This window comes from Mytilinidion resinicola, assembly GCF_010093595.1.
Source record: "Mytilinidion resinicola strain CBS 304.34 unplaced genomic scaffold BDZ99scaffold_6, whole genome shotgun sequence".
Classification (NCBI taxonomy): domain Eukaryota; kingdom Fungi; phylum Ascomycota; class Dothideomycetes; order Mytilinidiales; family Mytilinidiaceae; genus Mytilinidion; species Mytilinidion resinicola.
Window position 1 is genome coordinate 129271 of NW_022985442.1, and position 18661 is coordinate 147931.

Consider the following 18661-nt stretch of genomic DNA (forward strand, 5'->3'; position numbering starts at 1 on the left):
CGATCCATGGGAGAGGGTCAGAGTGGGTAATGGATTGTGGATGAGGAATCATGGATCCTCTCTAGAGGGCACAAAGTCTCGACGAATAATATCTCACCCCTCAAATTTTCAAGAGCCAATCAGACAGGTGGTAAGACTCATCTTCAAATTTTTCCTATTTCCACTCATTCGTATATCAGTCCTGTCATCCTTACCTGCAGCTGTTGTCTCGAGGACACAGCTAACGTAGGATGAACCTAGCCATGCCTTGCTATCATTCTATTTCCTCAAATCGCTGAATCCTCGCCTCGCATCGACACTTCTCCAAGAATAACCACTCCCAGCACCCCGTCCCTATCCCCAGCACATCATATTCTCCCACCAACTACCACTCCACCTCTCCACCAATGCCAAGTCTCAATACCTAAAAATGGGCTCTCTATAATCCCTATACGGAGGTGGACGCTCTCGCTGTCTGCCCCTCTCTTCCTCCCTCTCATCCTCCGCAGAATCCTCGTCCCCCACATGCGCCTCCTCCGGCCGCTGCAGAGACTGCGGTGCCGCAGTCAGTTCCTCCATCCCAATAGAGAGCGCAGCACCATCTCCTTCTTCAGTCTCCCCTGCCTGTCCTCCCTGTACCCTGCCCCTCCTCCGTCTCCTCACGCATCGTACGCTTCCAACAACCCCAGAAATGATTCCCACGACAGCGATGGCAAGCAATACCGCACCGACGGCCGCGAGGACGGCAAGTAATACCCCATGTGTGGCTGCCCACGACGGGTTCTGGATGGAGGGTGAAGGTGCAGGCGGAAGTGGAGGTAAAGATGTCGTTGGCGGTGGGAAAGAAAGGCTGGGTGTTGGTAAGCTGTCTGGTGGGGGAGGATAGTACTCTGAATTGTCGTATTCGGGAGGATAGTCGAGAATAATGTCGATGTTCTTAGTGGTGTCTGGGAAGTAGGTATTTTGGGGGTAGTACTCTGGAGAGGAGTCGGGAGGGCAATCGAAAGTTACATGGATGTCCTCTATGATGTCTGAAGAATAGTATGGCAGTGGGACGTTTGCCATGACGAGTGGAGTGCAGTCTAGCAGCTAGCTTTTAGAGATGGCTGAACTTTAGGAAGATGATTCATGGGGAGCAGAGAGGGGAAGAGAGCGGCAAAGCAGGCATTTCAAAAGCCTGGGATGACAGTATGGGAGGTGTTGGTGCCTTGGTTGGGATAATGGCGGTGAGTTTCGAGAGCGCAGTGGGAAGAGAGCGGACCCCGTTTCGCTCCTTTGAGGAACCAAGGAGCCTGTCTCGAGCAACCAAGATGCAAGCAACCAATCGAAGGCAAGTAAACTAAGTTCTATTGCTACATTTCTGCTTCCCTTTCTCCATCCCCTCATTCATTCGTTCTAGTTGTCGTTTCCACTTCTTTTTCCACATATCTAAACCCACTGCTCACAAATTTCCAGAGATTGACGTTGCCCACTCAGCTATCCAACACATTGGTATCGGCATCTTGCTTAGACAGCAGATCATCAGAGCCCTGTATCGTATCTAGCCATTTAAGCACCATATTAATGCTTAAAGGATGTAAAGCACTGACCTCAGAGCTGATACGTCGGCAACCATCTCTTCTCCTCCTTCTTTTCCTTCTTCTGCTTCACCAATCCCCTCAACGGAATAGTCACGAATCCCGACTCATGCTCATAACCCCTCCAGCGCTCCTCATCCTTCAGACGTTTGTGGATCCTGCGGCGGCGGATACAGAGAGCAACAGCGCCGATAGCGCCGATGAGGGCGAAGAGGATGCCGATAAAGAGGGTGATCATCCAGGGATTAGACAGGAAAAGGAACTTGTTGGCGGCGAGGCTTTCCTCGTGGTTCGGGGGAAGTTCGGAGTCGTTGAAGTCTGGCATGATGTAGGAGGACGCCATGGCCATTTTAGTTGCTAGTGTGGGTGAGTGGTGGTTCGGTCTGGTAAGCCTTTGAGCTGTGCAGGTGTTGTAAGAGTGTTGCAAGAGTGCTGAGTCTTTGGCTGTAGTTTAGCTTTGGCTGCTCGAGAGGTTGAAAAGTGTGTGTGTGAAAAGGTCTTGAGGGGGAAGAGATGCGAGGTATATATGCCCTGTGTGGCATCAGAGCGCAGAGATCTATTAGTATCGTGATTAAGATCATGATTCCAGGCGGCTCTGAGCCTCTGGGTACTGTGTATGGCGGAACCGTGGTTGAAAATCATGCTCTCGTGTAAGAAGCACACATCACACAATGGCAATGGGTAAATCAATCAAAATGGAGCAGTGAGTAGTTTAAGTCATTTTTATAACAGTAAAGTTATTAGCCTAGCGATATTCGCATTTCGATTCGAAAATCTATTCCCCCTATCTCTCTCGTTACCATACATTCTAGTAAGCTAACCTGAGCTAGCGTACACACATCAATCACATCCAAGCAACACATCTTCTCTTTTCCGTCTCGTAGCCAGCAAGCACTTTGTTTCAGCGTAGATATCGACATATATGCGTTCAGCGATAATCCAGCAGGTGGCAGCTTCGCGGTACTGCCCAGCAAGACGGCTACAAAAATCAGCGTTTGGTTCACATTTCACCCCTACTTGGAGAACTTACTCTTATTCAATGGCATCATGGCATGTATGCCACAGGCGGCGGCGCTGCCAATCCGGCGTTGTGCAGCTCGATGGTGTTGGCTCCGTTGTCGTATGTCTGGGTCTCTTCGTTGTCCCGTGTGCTCGCTATTCGTCCTGGGTGTTCCGTGATCGTCTGTTTCGAACATGACGACGGATGCGGCCCATCATGACGACCATGAGGATGAACAAGAGGATGGCGACGGGAACGCCGATGATGAAAGAGAAGGCGAGCCCGGCGGAGATGAGGTCATTGGTGGCGCGACTGAGCGACATTTTGGAGTTCTGGAAGTGGCGATAGGTTCTGAGTTTGGTAGTCGAAAGTGTTGAGCTTCGTTTGGTCGAGGTAAGCAGTCGAAAACGTTGAGGTAAGTGGACGTGATGGAGTCGAGGAAGAAGGGATGTTCGGAAGTTACAAGGGAAGCGTGGACAAGTTACAGAATGCATGATTCTCTGACCCATATGCTCTCTGGTTGATGAAATTGGTACCGACCGTTAATGATACCGGATGCCACTGTCTGGGGTGGCTCAGTGAAGGAAGTGGATCCGTGATTGGCTTTCGAATCATCAGAACCCGATTCACACCCGTCCGTAACGTTACATCGGAGCTGCACATTTCAGATCGCATTGAGGCTTCTCAAGCAGTGCCAGGAAAACGGCAAAATCCAACCACATTCAATACAATTTCGACTCTCCCTCAATTCCTTCTTGTCATGCAGCTCATTTGTGGAGAGGTGCCCATGCTGACTAGATCCAGACTCCAAATCAGCTCAAGATGCTGTCTCTTTTTCCAACACTCTTGCTCCTCCAGCGCGGCTTCAAGTCTTTATCTGTACCTCCATCATTCATCCATCTACAAATTCAATTGCATGGGCTCGTGCAAATGTGGCGCTAGGAACCACAACATCACCCTCGCATACCAGTACCAAATCGCACCCGGCAGATCTACACCGACCGCGAACAGGATAAAGGAAGGCGCTCCATGTATCAAAGCCGGCAAGTAGGTGAGGTTTTCGGCCAAATATTCGCCCAATATAGTCCCGATATGGAACCCGAGAGTGGCGGACCATGGTGTGGCAACGAAAACTGTGTACAGGAGGTATGTGACTCTATCAAAGGTAATCCCATCGAAGGAAAAGGCGCTGAGAGTTGCGTCGCGGAATGTTGCGAATGGAAGAGGCAGCGTAGCGGACAGCGATATTGTCAGGGGTACTCCAGCTTCGGTAGTAGCTTGCTCGGAGTGGCTGTTGAAACGGATAAAGTGGACGAAATGTCGAATGAAGTTGGGCAGCGTGTATGTAAGAGTGACGGAGGCCATTTCGCTTGGCTAAACGGTTCGGGAGCGGCTAGATAGTAGTGCTCGACTAGACAAAACGTATGTATGGCTGGAAGGCGGCTTGGTAGCGATGTTCAACCGGACAAAACGGATGACTGAGTGAGATGGATGGTGATAGAGACAAGTTTAGACCAGAAAGAGAGATGAATTAGCGGCGAATAGAGGTGATGAAGGTGCCACGTGCCCAGTGATATGCGTGTAACGCAATCGCACTTGACCATGGTACAGTGGCAAGTGCTAGGAAAGTGCGGTGTGCCCTCTCTTAGGACTGCCATGGGTACCTCAGCACCGTCCAGAAGGATATGAGTGCATCTTTCTGGATGGTTGGAAGCTTGCTGAGCCGCCTCAAAGAACCAGATAAGGGAGTACACCAACTCGTGCCAGAGTTATGCCAGCCAGATGGCACACCGGGTCGAAAAGGCCTGGACGGGTATCTTCCTATGGCTGCCATAGCTTCCTCGTCATGTTTTTGAAGATTTGAAGAAACGTAAGGGCATATTTCTGAACGGTCTGTAAATTTCTGAGCCGCCTCGGACAATGTTATCAGAAAGTGAACAGATTTTTAGTTTAGCATTGTCGGTCTATCGCACATCTGAAAAGACAGAAATCTGTTCAAGTCTTTTTCAAGGTTTCCGGACATCAGTCCATCTAGAACTCCCTGCCACTGTCAAGAGTACTTCGGCCCACTCCAATAATCTGATTGAGAGAGAAGCGCAACACTTCTTAGATCTAGCATATGTGCTAGGATACCTCCGACCGCATAGTTGTTCGTTCGATTTGGAATGATTGTAACGAAGATGCATGTTCAGAGTACCTCAAAGGTTTCAAAGTATTGGTATTGTACTTACATTGCTTACCGGTACTGCATCTCTGTAGCCCTGGGTCACTGGAAACAGTGTCGTCATACGGTCACACTTCACAAAATGCATTAGAGTTGTTAGAATATATATACCCTGCAAGTTCCGCCTGCTTCTCTCGTCACACCGTCTCTCTCATCTCCAACACCCATCTCCAACACCTTAGCCGTCCACATCCAACGCCCGAGCCAGTCCACAGCCAACCACTCAAAACGAACCACCCTAAAACTCCCAAGATGCCAACAGCCCCAGAAGACTTCGGCGAGCCTCAAATCGATATCGGACGCCTATATCAAGAAGAACGCATACGCCGAGCTGAACAGCTACACCAAGTTCAACGCCGCGAACGCGCACAACGCGAGATGATCTTTTGGGCAAAAGTCCTCGCGATTCCCCTCTTTACAGGCATGATCTTCGGCGCACTCGAAATACTCTTTAAACAATACTTTTATGGCAGCAGTGATGACACTTTTGTGGTAGCAAAGAGGAAGGGGTGGAATGAGACTTGGTAGACTGGATAGTGCCAGTAACGACATAGGCCGCGAAGGCTCGACTACTATGTTTTAAGCCTGGTCTGTGGATCTCATGACGGTAAAGCTATGAAAAAAGGAGGAATCAGGAACGAGCGAGCCCGGAATGAACCAAAGTTGCACATCATGAGTTGAATTTGTGGTTTGGCTTACAGTGATGTCGAATTCAACCACGGTAAAGTGACCACGTGACACGGGCACATGAAGGGACTCATTATCTAGTGAGGTACTCTCCTTTGATACTTTCATACCTGAATCTGGCTTCTAATCTGGTCCCCCTTACGTAATGCCGTGTTGGTGGGAAAGCGACGTGCATAAATGGGGTTCTGATGTCGGAGCTGATGTTCAAGACATGCTCCCTAGTTCTTTCTTGGCCATTTCAGGCACTACTCGCAATGTCGTAGTACTCGAATAGATGGTAAGCCCTGCGATATCAATTTGGACCCTCCGCTTCGAGACGTCCGGCCTAACCTTTTTGAAAATGCTTGAAGAATATTTGAACGTGTCGTGTTACCAGAAAAGCGATGATATGGCATAGCCTCTTATTCCAGCTACGCTCTCAGAGACGATTTCTGTAGATTTGACTTGTCCATTTGAGAAGTGCTTGGGCGTGCTAGGTTTCTAGGAAAGTAGTATAGGTATAGAAGCCTTGAATCAACGCTGCGGCTTGAAATATACTCTTTTAGACTTTTCTGAACTCCTTGGAGAACCTCTAATGGCGCTACTCTACTAGAAAAACTGTGGTAATTAACAGATCCCGTTTTACGCCCTGCGATCTTCAACATCCTTAATAGGTACCTCTGCATAGTTGAAGGACTTCTGGCAATGTTAAGTGACTAGAAAATGGCGAGTCTTTGCAGCTCCTAATTCAAATCGCGAACTGCGTAGAAGTGACTTCAGATATGCTACCTTATTGGCGAAGCGATAGTCATTCAGGTCTCCGAATCACGCCTTGGGGCTACTCATCTCCATTCTACATCTCTTCGGCATAGTTAAAGCACCTCTAGCGGTCGTAGTCCGCTAGAAAACTGAACATATTTCGTATCTTTTGATCTATATTCATAGATCAGCTGCATCGTTGCTAAGCATTACGACACAACTGAAGAAGGTTTGGACGTAGTAAATTGCTCCAAAAGGCTTGATAGTGAACAGCTTCTAAGTTACGCCTGCGATCCGTTATATTCTCATCAAACTTTCTCTCAATTCATTGCACTACTATTCAATTTCTCTTCTATATTCGAACCACTATTAACAGTACTATTCCTTCAAAAAGCCGTGCCTGGGGCATACCTTGTAACAGTTTCCATCATCGGCCAAAGAGCATGATCCTGCTCACAACCATCCACTATCTGTTTCAGGTGGTCCGAAAACTCTCTCACCGTACAGCAGTAAGACATAAGAATATGCACCCATGCTTGTCATGGCCTAGGGTGCCACTTCTAGGTTTTAGGATTTCAAATACGATGTAAAGATCAACGACGTGGAAAGTAGGTTACCTTTTGACTAACCGATGACCTGCTAGTCAGGCCGCTCCCCACAGTGGTATCATACAGGCAAAAGTAGAGCCTGAGCAGTGAAATATAGATGTGTCCAAACTAATAACCTGATTCTTGTAGATTTCTCATACTCTTCTAACGTACTCCCTCCCCCATCACGTCCTCATACATCTCCCACGCTTTCGCCCGAACCTTCCTCTCATTCTCCATAAGTGCCTGTAACAAAGCGAGCCGACCGTCGCTCTCTTCAATCGGCTTCCTCATCTCTTTCTCGCGCGATGTTGCATCAACGAAAGCGGGAAAAGCACCGCGCTCGGAGGCCGCGGCGTCGCCAACTCCCCCGGCCTCAACAGCATCATCTTCCTCCACCTGGCGCTTTGCAGGAGTATAAGCTAGCCCCTCCGAGTCCCTTACTTCTTCCCCACCCACCCTCTCGGCCGTGCTAGTACGTACGCGTGGAGCCAAAGTGTGCGCTGCCCCGTCGTGCGGAGCCCGAGTGTCGAACGGTGAGTAGCTGGCTTCTTCCCGACTCGGCACGATGTCTCCCTCAAGCGTATGCGACGACCTCTCCGTGTCCGAAATCTCTATTGACGACCATGCACTCCCACCCTGTATCGGCGACGTCCTCACTCCCGCCCCGCGTGGCTCAAAGTTCTGCGAATGAAGCGTCGATGTCTCTATCGATGGAACAATATCTGGAATGCCCCATGGATAGGCCAGTTCTTCGCGGGGTACTGGGCTTGGGGAAGACATGGGAGAAAAAGGTGGGTACTCCAGCGAATAGGCTCGTTCATCGTGGGGTGCTGGGCTTGGAGAAATGGGAGAAAATGGTGGGTACTCCGGCGAAGAGGGTCGTTCCTCGTAGCGCACTGGACGCGAACGTTGAGTCGGTACTGGTATATCTATTCCCACTCTTGAAGAAGTAAGGGGAAAACATGAACACGCGAGAGAGGATGGTGAGTACTCCCGCGAGTATGCCCGTTCCTCGTAGCGCACTGGGCTTCGAGTTCGGAAGCGCTTAGTGGGTTCTGGTACCGATGGTGTTGCTCGTCGGGGGATAAGAGAAGGAATTGGTGCGTCCTCCAGCGAGTTAGATGACTCGTAGCTTGGAGACCGGAGGCGTTTGGTGGGTTCTGGTGTAGGTGCTCTCGCTCTTGGGGATGTGAGAGAGGGAAATGTTGCGCACTCCCGCGGGCTCGCGGTGCTCTTCCGTTTGTTCTGGCTGGGAGAGGGCATATCCGTTAAGACGTCCCAAGAGTCAAGTCTACCTGAACAATTTTTGTGTTGGAGGTTTCTGGGGTGTGATTTGTAGTCTGCGCACGGAAACCTGGACGCAAAGTCGGGGAGGTCGTTCGGGACCATGGCCAGTGACGGCGGGATATGAGAGGACACGTTTTTGGAGCTGCTTGGGAACGTCATCGTGTGTGCGTTGAGTATGGGTATGTAGGTTGCTGGAGTGTCTTAAAAAGCAGTAAGTTGGCTTCAGTGGCTGGTTGCGTGGGCTGAGTATGTAACCGAGCTGCGACAGAGGACGGTCGTGGGACTTTGTGAGAAACTGCGACGACGAAAGTGCGTGGGTGGATGCTTGGAGCCTTAATTCGTGCGCGAAGGGGGTGGTACCGTGGTTGAGCACAATCCAAATTCTGGATCCGAATCAGGAAAACCATACCTATAGGTTTGGAACCCTGTACAAACAGCGCACAAAAGAAACCTTCTTCGACACATATTTCAGCAGTTCAAGTCCCATCTATCTACCCTTAACTTCGACCTCGATCAAAATGGGAGCTACACCCACCATCCGTCAGTTCCCCCTGGGCCCAAAGCTAGAGCCCAACGGAGAAACGAACGAAGATTCGCTCGCCTCAGATCCCCCTCAGTTTCCCGAGAAATGCTCCGATCGCCTTCAATTCGTTTTCGGAATGGGAGCTACACCTCCTGTTGTCCATCAGTCCGACCTGGATCCGAAACCAGAACCCGGCGAAGAAAAAGACGAGGACTCCTTCGCCTCAGATGGCACTTGGTTTCCTGAACATTACCCCAGACGTCCACAATCCGCCTTCGGATACCCCCTCCCGCCTCTTCCGTGCCCTAGACCTGCGCCAAACCCAGCTCTCGCCTTCCTGTGCCCCAAGGGCGCCCCCCCGCCAGCGAACGTGGGCGAACATGTAATCTTCCTTCTCGTCAGGCATCCTGGCCTCTCCATCTACATGAATCTCTTCCCTCAGTTCGGCCCCGTCGAATTATATCGCTGGATTAAGAGTTACGCCTTGAACCCGGACCTCGACTACGCCTATAGACGCACCTTAGCGAGTGTGTTCTTCCGAGGTTTGCACGAGCCCGAGGTTGCGCGCTTGTTGCTAACGGCTTCGCGTTGTAAATCCACGGCTCAGCAAGACGATAGACTGAAGGCAGTGATTGAGGAGCAGAAAGAGAAGCGGGCTAGAGGAGATGGGGAGGAGATGAGGGTTGCGCGGGCGTGGGAACGTCATATGTCCTTTATAGGGGCCTATAATGAGTTGTATGGGACACGAGCGAATGGAGAAGAGAGCTAGATAATAGTTGGCGATCAGCAGGAGAAAGAGGTGCGATTCCAGAGGCTTAGAAAAGATATCAGGAGCTTAGAGGCGTGTGGGGAGTCGTGTGAGAAAACATCGATGGCTCAGGTTTGGAGTTCTCTTCCAGGGATGTCAAATATCCCGAAGTGTGAACTAGACGCTACGAGATAGCAATGATTTCTCCTCATAACCACGCCGTGTGAAGTCTCTCGCGGAGTTGAGAAAGCCTAGGCAACAAGGTCGTAGACCGTGACGTGGAAATTGAATGTTGTTACTCTTCAACTCTTAAGCTAATGCGTGTTATGATGTGAGTCCTATAGGGAAGCATGTTGCCAGGTGAGCGACGCCGTCTGACGTACTCCATGCATTTGGGGAAGACCAGCGATAACGTCATAGAGCGTGGCCTGTGAATCAAACAACGTATCTACACACAAACCTTTGCGTGTTTTGATGAAAGTCCTGTAAGCGAGCATCTGGCAGGTGAGTGACAGCGTCTGAAGTCGCTCATGTAGCGGAAGGACTTCAGTGACAATAACATAGACCGCGCCGTGTAAATCAGACAATGTCTCTTTAAGACGCCGAGCCTAGGTATCTTGTAATATGAGTCTCGTTTGCGTGCATTTTGACATGCAGGTGATGCTGTCTGAAGTCCTTCCAGCTGGCGGTAAGAAACTAGCAGAGCTGTCGTAAAGCGCGACGTGTAACTCAAACAACACATCCCTGGATATCCCGCATCTAGGCGCGTTAGATAGGTTTCGAGTCCTGCTAACAAGCATTTTGCCGCGTGCATGACACCGCCTGAAGTCCTTCAAGGTGTTGACGAAAATGGAGTAGTAATTTTGAATACTGCAACACGTAGTTAAATCAGACTCTTGCTTTTGCTGAAGGTACCACTTGGTGTAGGTAGGATCCCCTCTTGAATTAACATCGCCACGTTAATCGGATGCCGTTGTGCGTCGCGTTAAAATACCTAGAAGCACGTCAGAAACGCCAGTTACCTAAGCAAATTCATCAATGTTGTGATTAGCCATACTCATATTCACGCACGTGACGCACTCCTACTGTATACTAGTGGTTGCACAACATCTCCTGCACTTTCAATAATTTCTCTACATTACGCGCGTATTCATGGCCTCTCCTCTTCTCCATGCGTTCCCAATTATCCAAAGCTAACTCGTTCACCATCATGCGAATGGAGGCAACCGACTTCTACCACCCCCAGACCCAGCCCCACCACCATGGTTTCGGGTCGATCAGTTTTACGATAGTCGCCGCAGTGGCATTGTGCATCGGATACGTAGGATGCAAGCTATTCAACCAGAAGTACTCGTCCACCGGAATCCCACATGTCGCATTGAAGCTGTCCCACTCCGGCGTACCGTTTGCATACTCGTCACAGTACGCTGTCGTATTCTTATATCCCTTAGTCTGAGGCAGGGACTTTGGGTTATCCAGCACTTTGTTGAAGAGGGAATAGGTATCGTGGACGAAGACGGTGGCGTCGGAGTGCGTAGACCGGAGGGAAGAGGCGAGGTGCGCGATGCGCGCGTTGAAATCGGCTATGGCGTGTTTTTCGAGAACCTGGGAGGCAGAGTCCGTAGCGAGGGTGAGGGGGGAGCGGTGAACGGGGGGCACAGTGAGGAAGAGAAAGTTGCGCGCGCCGGTGTTGTATAACTATTCGCAGGTTACAAGGGATTTTTACAGGTGGCGATTTGGGGACCAGTATACCTGTTTAATGAGCCCTTCATATTCCTTAAAGATGATCGGATATAGCGATGCGTTTTTTGCAGAGTACGAATTTCCTATGTCGTTGATGCCGATGAATATGGAGAAGAGTGAGTCGGATGAGGCCCAAGGGACGCCCTTTGGGTGGGATCCGTAGGCCAGGAGGTACTCGTCTCGGACTTGTTGTTTGAGAGAGAGCACAGTTGGTTTCCAGGGCATGACGAGGGCGGAGTCGACGGTTGCGCCACCGAAGGCGAGGTTGTAGGTCTGGATGTAGCTGCAATTGTATGTGAGGGTGAGGAAGTCGACCCAATTTGGACCGCTAGATGCTCGTAAGATAGGTTGCTTGACATAAAGGATGCAGGACTTTTACTTTGAAGATGTGAAGCCTCTGTACGACAAATTAGCATCGTAACTCAATTGGAGTGGGATGTACTTACAGGAAGTCAGGATTGCCTAATGGATTGGATGGATTCGGCTGGGCTAGATTGACATTAAAGCCTGTTGTTGTATAAGAGTCGCCGCTAAACTTTGTCAGATACTCTCCTTGATGGAACGAGCGTCCTACTTACAACACAAAGAAGTATTTGATCCCTTTCCATCCTGGCCAAACTTTCTTTGGCTTTGGCAGCGCTTCTGTGAATGCAGAAAGTGCCAGGATGACCGCAGCTAAGATTGAAACTTTCATGTTGACAGTTGACAAGGATGGCAAAGGCTCAAGGGGATATTTGATCGGGAACAAAAGGTATGAAAGGCAAGAGCGAACAGCCACGGGAAGCACGGCAAACGGCTTTAAGACTCCAAGCAAACATATGAAGCTCGCACTTCTCATTGCAGGGACTCGGGATCAATTAAGATTAAATAGATTGAGCACAATGAGATTACAGCAAAGCTATACGAGGCCTTGCCAAATTTGGCCACTAAAAGCTCCCTACCCCAGAGAATGATCAACTCTGAACTTAGTTTTGTCGTAATGTGATGGCCACTATGATGCGGAGAATCTGCGATATCCTAGTGTCCATGCCACTCCGCGCTCGAAACAGCAAAGCTTGGTTATCAATCTTGGTTTCTTAGTCCAGATCGAGCGGATCGTCGAAGACGTTGTGGGATTATTGCACGGCTAATGAAACGTGACGTGCTTGACTGACATGAGACTAGAACTGAAGACAGTAGTGGATGGCGAGTCGCGACTAACATTGAAAATATACCCAATGATGTAGGTCTTCAAGCGATGCGATGTCGCTTGTTGGAAAGGCACTACCCACGCACCCACGTAATCTGAATTCAGGCACGACGCGTCCTGCAGGGGCATGGCCATACTATTGCGATGCGCAGCGAACATGTTTTGTGTGGTACCTTTTTGGGGGCGAACAGGCGCATCAACATCGGTCTTATCTCATCGCCTCATCCAGGGTGTCGGTGTGGGAAGTCTGGAGTTGACAAGCAGAGAAGTTTGGCGTTGGGTAGTGCCTGTCTGAGATGAAGTAAAGGAACGACGCAGCCTACAGTTCTTTCTCGTCTTTCGATGGACTTGTGATTCGCTCTGAAAGGAAAGGATAGAAAGACAGGCAGGATTGGTAGGGTGCATAACAATGAATATCTTGGGTAATCAGACGGCATTGGTAGTAGCTGTACAGATTGCAGCTATTAAAGTTATCTGGAGGGGAAACACGCAAGGAAGCACGAGTTGATGAAGGCAGCGATGATGCACTCTTGAGGGGCTGTGATGCGGTACTGGCCTTGGGTCCTTTGATGCGAGGCACATGAAGACCAACGGAGGCACCTCGTAGAATCCAGTAGAGCCTTCGTCACGGAGCGGCTAGGACAGCGGGGAAGACATCATCACCGACTGGGTGCATTGCTCCTTTGATACTCTCCAAAGCAATGCGAGTCCTCTCCCTGTCGAGAGGGTATTCTTTTCTTCAGCTGACTATGCTACGCGGATCTTTACGGCTTCGCAGTGGCGGAGGAGAGCGTCTCGGCCGATCGAATATGTCAACATGGCAAGCTTGGTTCGTTCGTGCCGCGGCAAGATGCAAAGTATCAACACTACGGAATACGCCCCAGCGTGATTGGTACAGTCATCGGGGGTGTCTGGCGCTGAGAGGCGTCGATACCCAGGCACCAGGTAGGGCTGAGGCTGAAGCTGAGGTCAGAGAAATGGCCGGCGGGCTTGCTGATTCCCAGCCACGTCGCAATGCCGGCCTGTCTCCAAGAGATGAAACGGCCTGCGTTGCCGCCGTCTGCTGGCACCACCTGTCGAACTGGCACCTGGCAACTGTCAACTTCATCCGCCGCCGTGGGATCCCGCTGCAACCATCGCAACAGCATCGCCTGGGCTGGAGCTGCCGGACCGCCTCCCCTCGCTCCCCTCGCTCCCCTCGTCCCTACCTGGGCATCGTCATCCAAGAGCTCGTCGGCCCCGAACGCGATTCTTGGAACGAGCCTGACAGAAGGCGCTCAATTCCTCCATTTCTCCATTTCTGATCCCGCGCCCGTCCGAGCCGCTTCGTATTCACCGCAGTCCCGACATGTCGCCTCTCTTGCTGTAGTCTGGCCGTGTATTTCTTTCACGCTGCACCGAGATCCACCTGCAGCCCTAAGAGACCGGACCCCCCGCCAACCCAGGCCATTCACCGCGCGAAGGGATCAATAAATACTCCGTTCCGTCGGCCAACCTTCGCATCGTCACAAATACTACGCTCCAGATAATCCGCCCAAGTACACCATGGCGGGATTGGAGCAGGTCGAGGTCCACAGCAAGGTAGACAGCCTCCGCGCAACACCACAGCGTTGCTAACCCTGCGCGTAGTCGTATCTTGTTCGCTGGGTAAACGTGTCAGCTGGCCATACCATCTCCTGGAGCATACAGCCGCACAAGAAGTCCCTCAACTTCGGCATCTTCAAGCATCCAGGCACCAACAACGACAGCACCACGGGCCTCCCCTCCTCCGCCGTATTCGATGGCCCAGCCACTCCCGCCCTTGAGGTCCCAACGCACCAGACGCGGCCTCGAGGCCACTCCAATGCGCTGACGCGAAACGACAAATCATGGGTCGTGGAAAAGCTGCAAGGCCTTGGTTACAAAAAGGTAGCGTGGGCGGGGAAGTGCGAGGCGGACAAGGTGTCCATGGGTAAATTCGACGTACCAGAAGGCGAAGGAGGCATGTATGGCCTAGTTTTCGACAATACCTTCTCCAAGACGGTCTCGAAAACGGCGACATTTGTTCTCATTACCCACCCGACAAACGCGCCCCCGAAATCTGGCCATCACATGCATTACGCCCAGAATTACAATGCCGGAGCCAGTAGCTCAAGTCTTCCGACCAAGTCGAGTCCGAGACTTCTTGCCGTCAGCGACTCCACCGATTCGTTGCCGCAAGATCCTTCTGTGGGAAACAAAATCAACGTTGAATTCAGACCGAAATCATCCCATACAGGAGACTCGAATAGTTTCAATGACGGCACCTTCTACACGGGAATTCTTCAGAAAAAGAGGAGAAAGAAGAATCAAGGCTACGCCCGGAGGTTTTTCTCCTTGGATTTTACCTCGTCCACCCTATCTTACTATCGAAACAACCACTCCTCTGCGCTGCGTGGCGCCATTCCCTTGTCTCTGGCAGCAATTGGGGCCAACGAGAAAACGAGGGAAATCTCCGTAGACTCGGGGGCTGAAGTTTGGCACTTGCGTGCTAACAATAAGAAAGATTTCGAAGCGTGGAGAAATGCTCTAGAACGAGCCGCCGCGACCGCCGGGGGCATCTCGTCTCCTACCATCGCTATTCAAAATCCCACGTGGCCAAACGGTCCTCAAATGGTCAATCAAGCGGAAGAACGGGAATGGGCGAGAGTAGAATCACTGGTAGGACGGGTTGCAGGAACAAGAGATGCCGTCAGACGGTTAGCACAGGACACAGATCCAAAGTACTCGTCGACGCTAGCTGGACTTGGTATTGCGAAAGCGTCCGAAAGCCTCTCTCCCAGCCCGACTGATGGTGAGCCAACAGACTACTTTCCCAGCACGTCCAGTGGTGAGAAGATGCCATTTTGGAAACGGAAAGCTAGTAGTTCCGGAGCTAGCACCAGCCCTTCAGGTGTCTTCCGGAGAAGTGTCTCAGCCCAGCTTGCTGTTGCATCTCCCTCGACTCTACCTCCTGGATCGCCAATACCAAACGGGAGTTTGGCAGTACCGAAGAGGCAGAGCCGCGCGACGAGTCACCCCCCGCCTGAGGAAGGCGTGCACGACAATTGCATGTCTTTGTTACGCGACCTTGACAGCGTGATCCAGGAGTTCTCTACATTGCTGAACGAGAGTCGGGCCAGACGGACTCCTGCTCCTCTATCTACTCCAGCGCGCAACAGCATCGACTCCCAATCTTCCGAGGAGTTTTTTGATGCACACGATGGAGAGACAGTCCGTTCAGGGCTTCTCACAATCCGGCGAGATAGCGGCGAGAAATCAGAACGCGAGGATGCTTCTGACGGCGGATCTGAGTCCAGCAGTGAAGAAGAAGGTCCGGGCTCATTCGAACGAAGAGCAACTTTCCGCGAAGGGCAACCCTCTATCTTCCCTGGGAAGCCAAAATCTCTTACTCCTCTTCCGATTGATCCTGTCCGTCGCCGAAATACCGTCCCACCACCAAAGACCAATCCTCCAAGCTTGATCAGCTTCTTGCGAAAGAATGTTGGCAAAGACCTTTCCACAATTGCCATGCCAGTTTCGGCCAACGAGCCAACCTCCCTTCTACAACGCATTGCAGAACAAATGGAATACACGGAGCTTCTCGACGCGGCATCTGCTGCTCCCTCTGAGACAGGCGAACGCCTCGCTCACGTTGCCGCATTCGCCATATCCACCTTCTCCAACGCTCGCGTAAAAGACCGTGCCATCCGCAAACCCTTCAATCCCATGCTTGGCGAGACATTTGAGCTCGTCCGCGAAGACAAAGGCTACCGATTCATTGCCGAGAAGGTCTCCCACCGGCCCGTTCGCATGGCATGCCAAGCCGAGTCCGCCAACTGGACGTTCCTCCAGTCCCCAATGCCCGTGCAAAAGTTCTGGGGCAAATCCGCCGAGCTGAACACAGAGGGCTGTGCGCGTGTCTTCTTCCACAACTCAAACGAGCACTACAGCTGGAGTCAGGCAACTAGCTTCCTCCGCAACGTCATCGCTGGCGAGAAATACGTAGAACCCGTGGGTACCATGACAATCGAGAACGAAAACTCGGGCGCCAAGGCTGTCTGCACGTTCAAAGCTGGTGGTATGTTTGCTGGCCGCAGTGAAGAAGTCACGGTGCAGGTCTTCGACGCGTCGGGCGAGCTCCTCCCACTTGGTCTCACTGGCAAGTGGACTACCGAGCTCAATCTTACCAACAATGGGCAGGGTATTGGCCGTACCCTCTGGAGCGTCGGATCGCTGGTCGAGAATCCAACCCAGCACTACGGCTTCACCACCTTCGCGGCCTCGCTCAATCAGGTCACTGAGATCGAGAAGGGCAAGCTACCTGTTACTGACAGCCGGCTGAGGCCTGACCAACGAGCGGCCGAAGAGGGGGATCTCGACCGTGCCGAAGCTTTGAAAGCACGGTTGGAGGAGCGACAGCGCGCGCGTAGGAGGGTCATGGAAGAGCACGGAGAAGTATGGACGCCGCGGTGGTTCGCGCCCATTGAGGGAGCGGAAGTCGGGGAAGAGGTGTGGCGGCTTAAGAGCGGGAAAGAGGGGTATTGGGAAGAGAGAGCGCGTAGGGAGTTCACTGATGTTACGGATGTTTTCCAGGCGTAAGGTGGTAGTACGATATTTGGATGTTGGTATTGATATCCGGTGGGCGGTACTGTCACTGTGGTTTATATATCTTGCGCTCCCCAGGATAGGACAGCGAGTTGGGGCTACTTTGCTGTATATGTATTGCAACAACAAACAAACTCTGGCATCTGATTCTTCATACCGGTGCGGAATACTAGGTGAAGATGTTAAGTGTCTGATACCAGCCCTTTTAAACGTGTAGGACAGCAACAAGTCTTTGCAGGTCAGTTTTACGTTCAGCTTATGGACACATTCAAACGGATTAATATGTAGGATTTTGTGAAAATAATCAGAGTATGTATGCGACGGTATGTAAAGTATCCATGGATAGTTTGTCATCGCTCTCTATTGCGTTTCCTATCGTTTTCAGATTCTGTGCGTCCACGCTGCTGACCGCTATTCGACTCTTCTGAGTCTGTCTGCAGCAGAAATGTGTATGTCAATTGTGTCCTTCTTCCCAATTCGACCATTACTCTTACCTTGGCATCGTATATCGTCGAGCACAGAGCGCACAGGACACCTATGCTTTGACGCCTATCCGTGATTCACGACATTCTCGATTCATGGTTCTCCACGTTCCGGCCACGCCCACGCCTCCACATTACTTGTTTAAGTAGGTATCAAACCTGGAAGAGAAAAGTGTTGAGCGCAGAGAGGCAAAGTCTCGGCAAGTTGAGGTTGTCGAGGATGAAGATGCTAAGGGTGTGCTTCACGATACTACCCACCCACCCATACTTCCACTCTACCCTTTTTGTAACCCTCTACCATGGCATCATAGAGTGTCGAGCATAGAGTACGAAGGGCACCTATACCTGAACTCCGAACTGTAGTTCGCGTTATCCACACCGCCACCTTTAGTTCTGCATTCTTCTCGCAGTAGATTCAACCTCTGGGAAGAAAAATTGTGGAGTGTAGGGGGCAGAGAGTCGAGGCCACGTGTATCTGAACTTCGAGCCGTGGTTCCCTGGCCCCTCTCTCTCCCTCCCTCCCCGGCCAGCATTTCAAATCCCCACATTACCTCTTAAGGTAGGTCTTGATCTCTAGAAATGCAAAGTGTTGAACACAGAGAAAAAAAGAGCCTTGAAATTCTTGGTGATATGAAGTCTTAGAGGCTTCGAAGATGACGATGTCGTGATTCACTTCCCGTCTCCACTCCACAATACTTCTGCTCTTAGCACTCTCTCACCCTGGCTCCTCTATTACCATTCTCAGATGCCCCTTAGAATACCTTGGCGTCAACAAGTGTAGAGCACAGGGTGCACAGGACACCTATACCTTACGGACCCTCCCACGGTACCCTCCTTCCCCACCCATACCTCCAGGTTCCCACATGACCTTCCTCAAAAAGGTTCTAATTCCAGGAGGGAAGAGTGTCGAGCACAGAGCCAACATAGTGAATGTCTCCACTTTTTCAAGGTTCCAAACTTCCAGTTCCTCTCATACATCAACTCCTTTTTCTAACCCCTCCTCCCTTTCCCCCTAAGATAGTATACTCCTACTTTTCCAATCAAAACCATTGATCTATAATTGTATAACGCCTCTGCTCTGCAGTATCTTCAAGTTTCGATGTCCCATTCCATCCACCCCGTTCCTTTCGTCACTTCTTCAAGCAAGTGAAGTGTGCCCACGTGATATCAAACCTCTTCATGCCCAACCAAGATCAAGAAATGAAGCGACCTTTTAGCTCTCAAATAGCCTGCGTCACCAACCTTATTCCAACGGCTCAACTCCACACTTTTCGCGGCCGTTCGATGGG

The 18661-nt window shown here is 51.0% G+C and overlaps 8 protein-coding genes across 8 annotated transcripts; 3 read left to right on the top strand and 5 right to left on the bottom strand.

The window, feature by feature from the left end:
- Nucleotides 1-396: 396 nt before the first annotated feature.
- Nucleotides 397-1307, bottom strand: BDZ99DRAFT_557688 (uncharacterized protein; the record flags this gene model as incomplete). Its single annotated transcript, XM_033727207.1, has 1 exon — nucleotides 397-1307. The coding sequence occupies exon 1, from the start codon at nucleotides 1042-1044 to the stop codon at nucleotides 397-399; it is 648 nt and encodes a 215-aa protein (XP_033579023.1). The 5' UTR covers nucleotides 1045-1307.
- Nucleotides 1308-1504: 197 nt separating this feature from the next.
- On the bottom strand, nucleotides 1505-2275 carry BDZ99DRAFT_460845 (uncharacterized protein). The gene is made up of 2 exons (XM_033719478.1): nucleotides 2007-2275; nucleotides 1505-1942 (listed from the first exon to the last, which is right to left on the bottom strand). The coding sequence occupies exon 2, from the start codon at nucleotides 1903-1905 to the stop codon at nucleotides 1570-1572; it is 336 nt and encodes a 111-aa protein (XP_033579024.1). The 5' UTR covers nucleotides 1906-1942; nucleotides 2007-2275; the 3' UTR covers nucleotides 1505-1569.
- Nucleotides 2276-2490: 215 nt separating this feature from the next.
- On the top strand, nucleotides 2491-3002 carry BDZ99DRAFT_460846 (uncharacterized protein). The gene has a single exon (XM_033719479.1). The coding sequence runs from the start codon at nucleotides 2751-2753 to the stop codon at nucleotides 2931-2933; it is 183 nt and encodes a 60-aa protein (XP_033579025.1). The 5' UTR covers nucleotides 2491-2750; the 3' UTR covers nucleotides 2934-3002.
- A 454-nt stretch (nucleotides 3003-3456) lies between these two features.
- On the bottom strand, nucleotides 3457-4054 carry BDZ99DRAFT_557691 (uncharacterized protein; the record flags this gene model as incomplete). The annotated part of the gene is made up of 1 exon (XM_033727208.1): nucleotides 3457-4054. Exon 1 carries the CDS (start codon nucleotides 3919-3921, stop codon nucleotides 3457-3459), a length of 465 nt encoding a protein of 154 aa, XP_033579026.1. The 5' UTR covers nucleotides 3922-4054.
- Nucleotides 4055-6957: 2903 nt separating this feature from the next.
- BDZ99DRAFT_517932 (uncharacterized protein) lies at nucleotides 6958-8241 on the bottom strand (the record flags this gene model as incomplete). The annotated part of the gene is made up of 1 exon (XM_033725237.1): nucleotides 6958-8241. The coding sequence occupies one exon, from the start codon at nucleotides 8239-8241 to the stop codon at nucleotides 6958-6960; it is 1284 nt and encodes a 427-aa protein (XP_033579027.1).
- Nucleotides 8242-8562: 321 nt separating this feature from the next.
- Nucleotides 8563-9407, top strand: BDZ99DRAFT_260394 (uncharacterized protein). The gene has a single exon (XM_033713788.1). It carries the CDS (start codon nucleotides 8601-8603, stop codon nucleotides 9372-9374), a length of 774 nt encoding a protein of 257 aa, XP_033579028.1. The 5' UTR covers nucleotides 8563-8600; the 3' UTR covers nucleotides 9375-9407.
- A 1014-nt stretch (nucleotides 9408-10421) lies between these two features.
- Nucleotides 10422-11790, bottom strand: BDZ99DRAFT_438959 (uncharacterized protein; the record flags this gene model as incomplete). The annotated part of the gene is made up of 5 exons (XM_033717639.1): nucleotides 10422-11051; nucleotides 11106-11424; nucleotides 11476-11493; nucleotides 11543-11626; nucleotides 11675-11790. 5 exons carry the CDS (start codon nucleotides 11788-11790, stop codon nucleotides 10587-10589), a joined length of 1002 nt encoding a protein of 333 aa, XP_033579029.1. The 3' UTR covers nucleotides 10422-10586.
- A 2040-nt stretch (nucleotides 11791-13830) lies between these two features.
- On the top strand, nucleotides 13831-17179 carry BDZ99DRAFT_568817 (oxysterol binding protein 1; the record flags this gene model as incomplete). Its single annotated transcript, XM_033727821.1, has 2 exons — nucleotides 13831-13866; nucleotides 13915-17179. 2 exons carry the CDS (start codon nucleotides 13831-13833, stop codon nucleotides 16882-16884), a joined length of 3006 nt encoding a protein of 1001 aa, XP_033579030.1. The 3' UTR covers nucleotides 16885-17179.
- Nucleotides 17180-18661: the final 1482 nt, after the last annotated feature.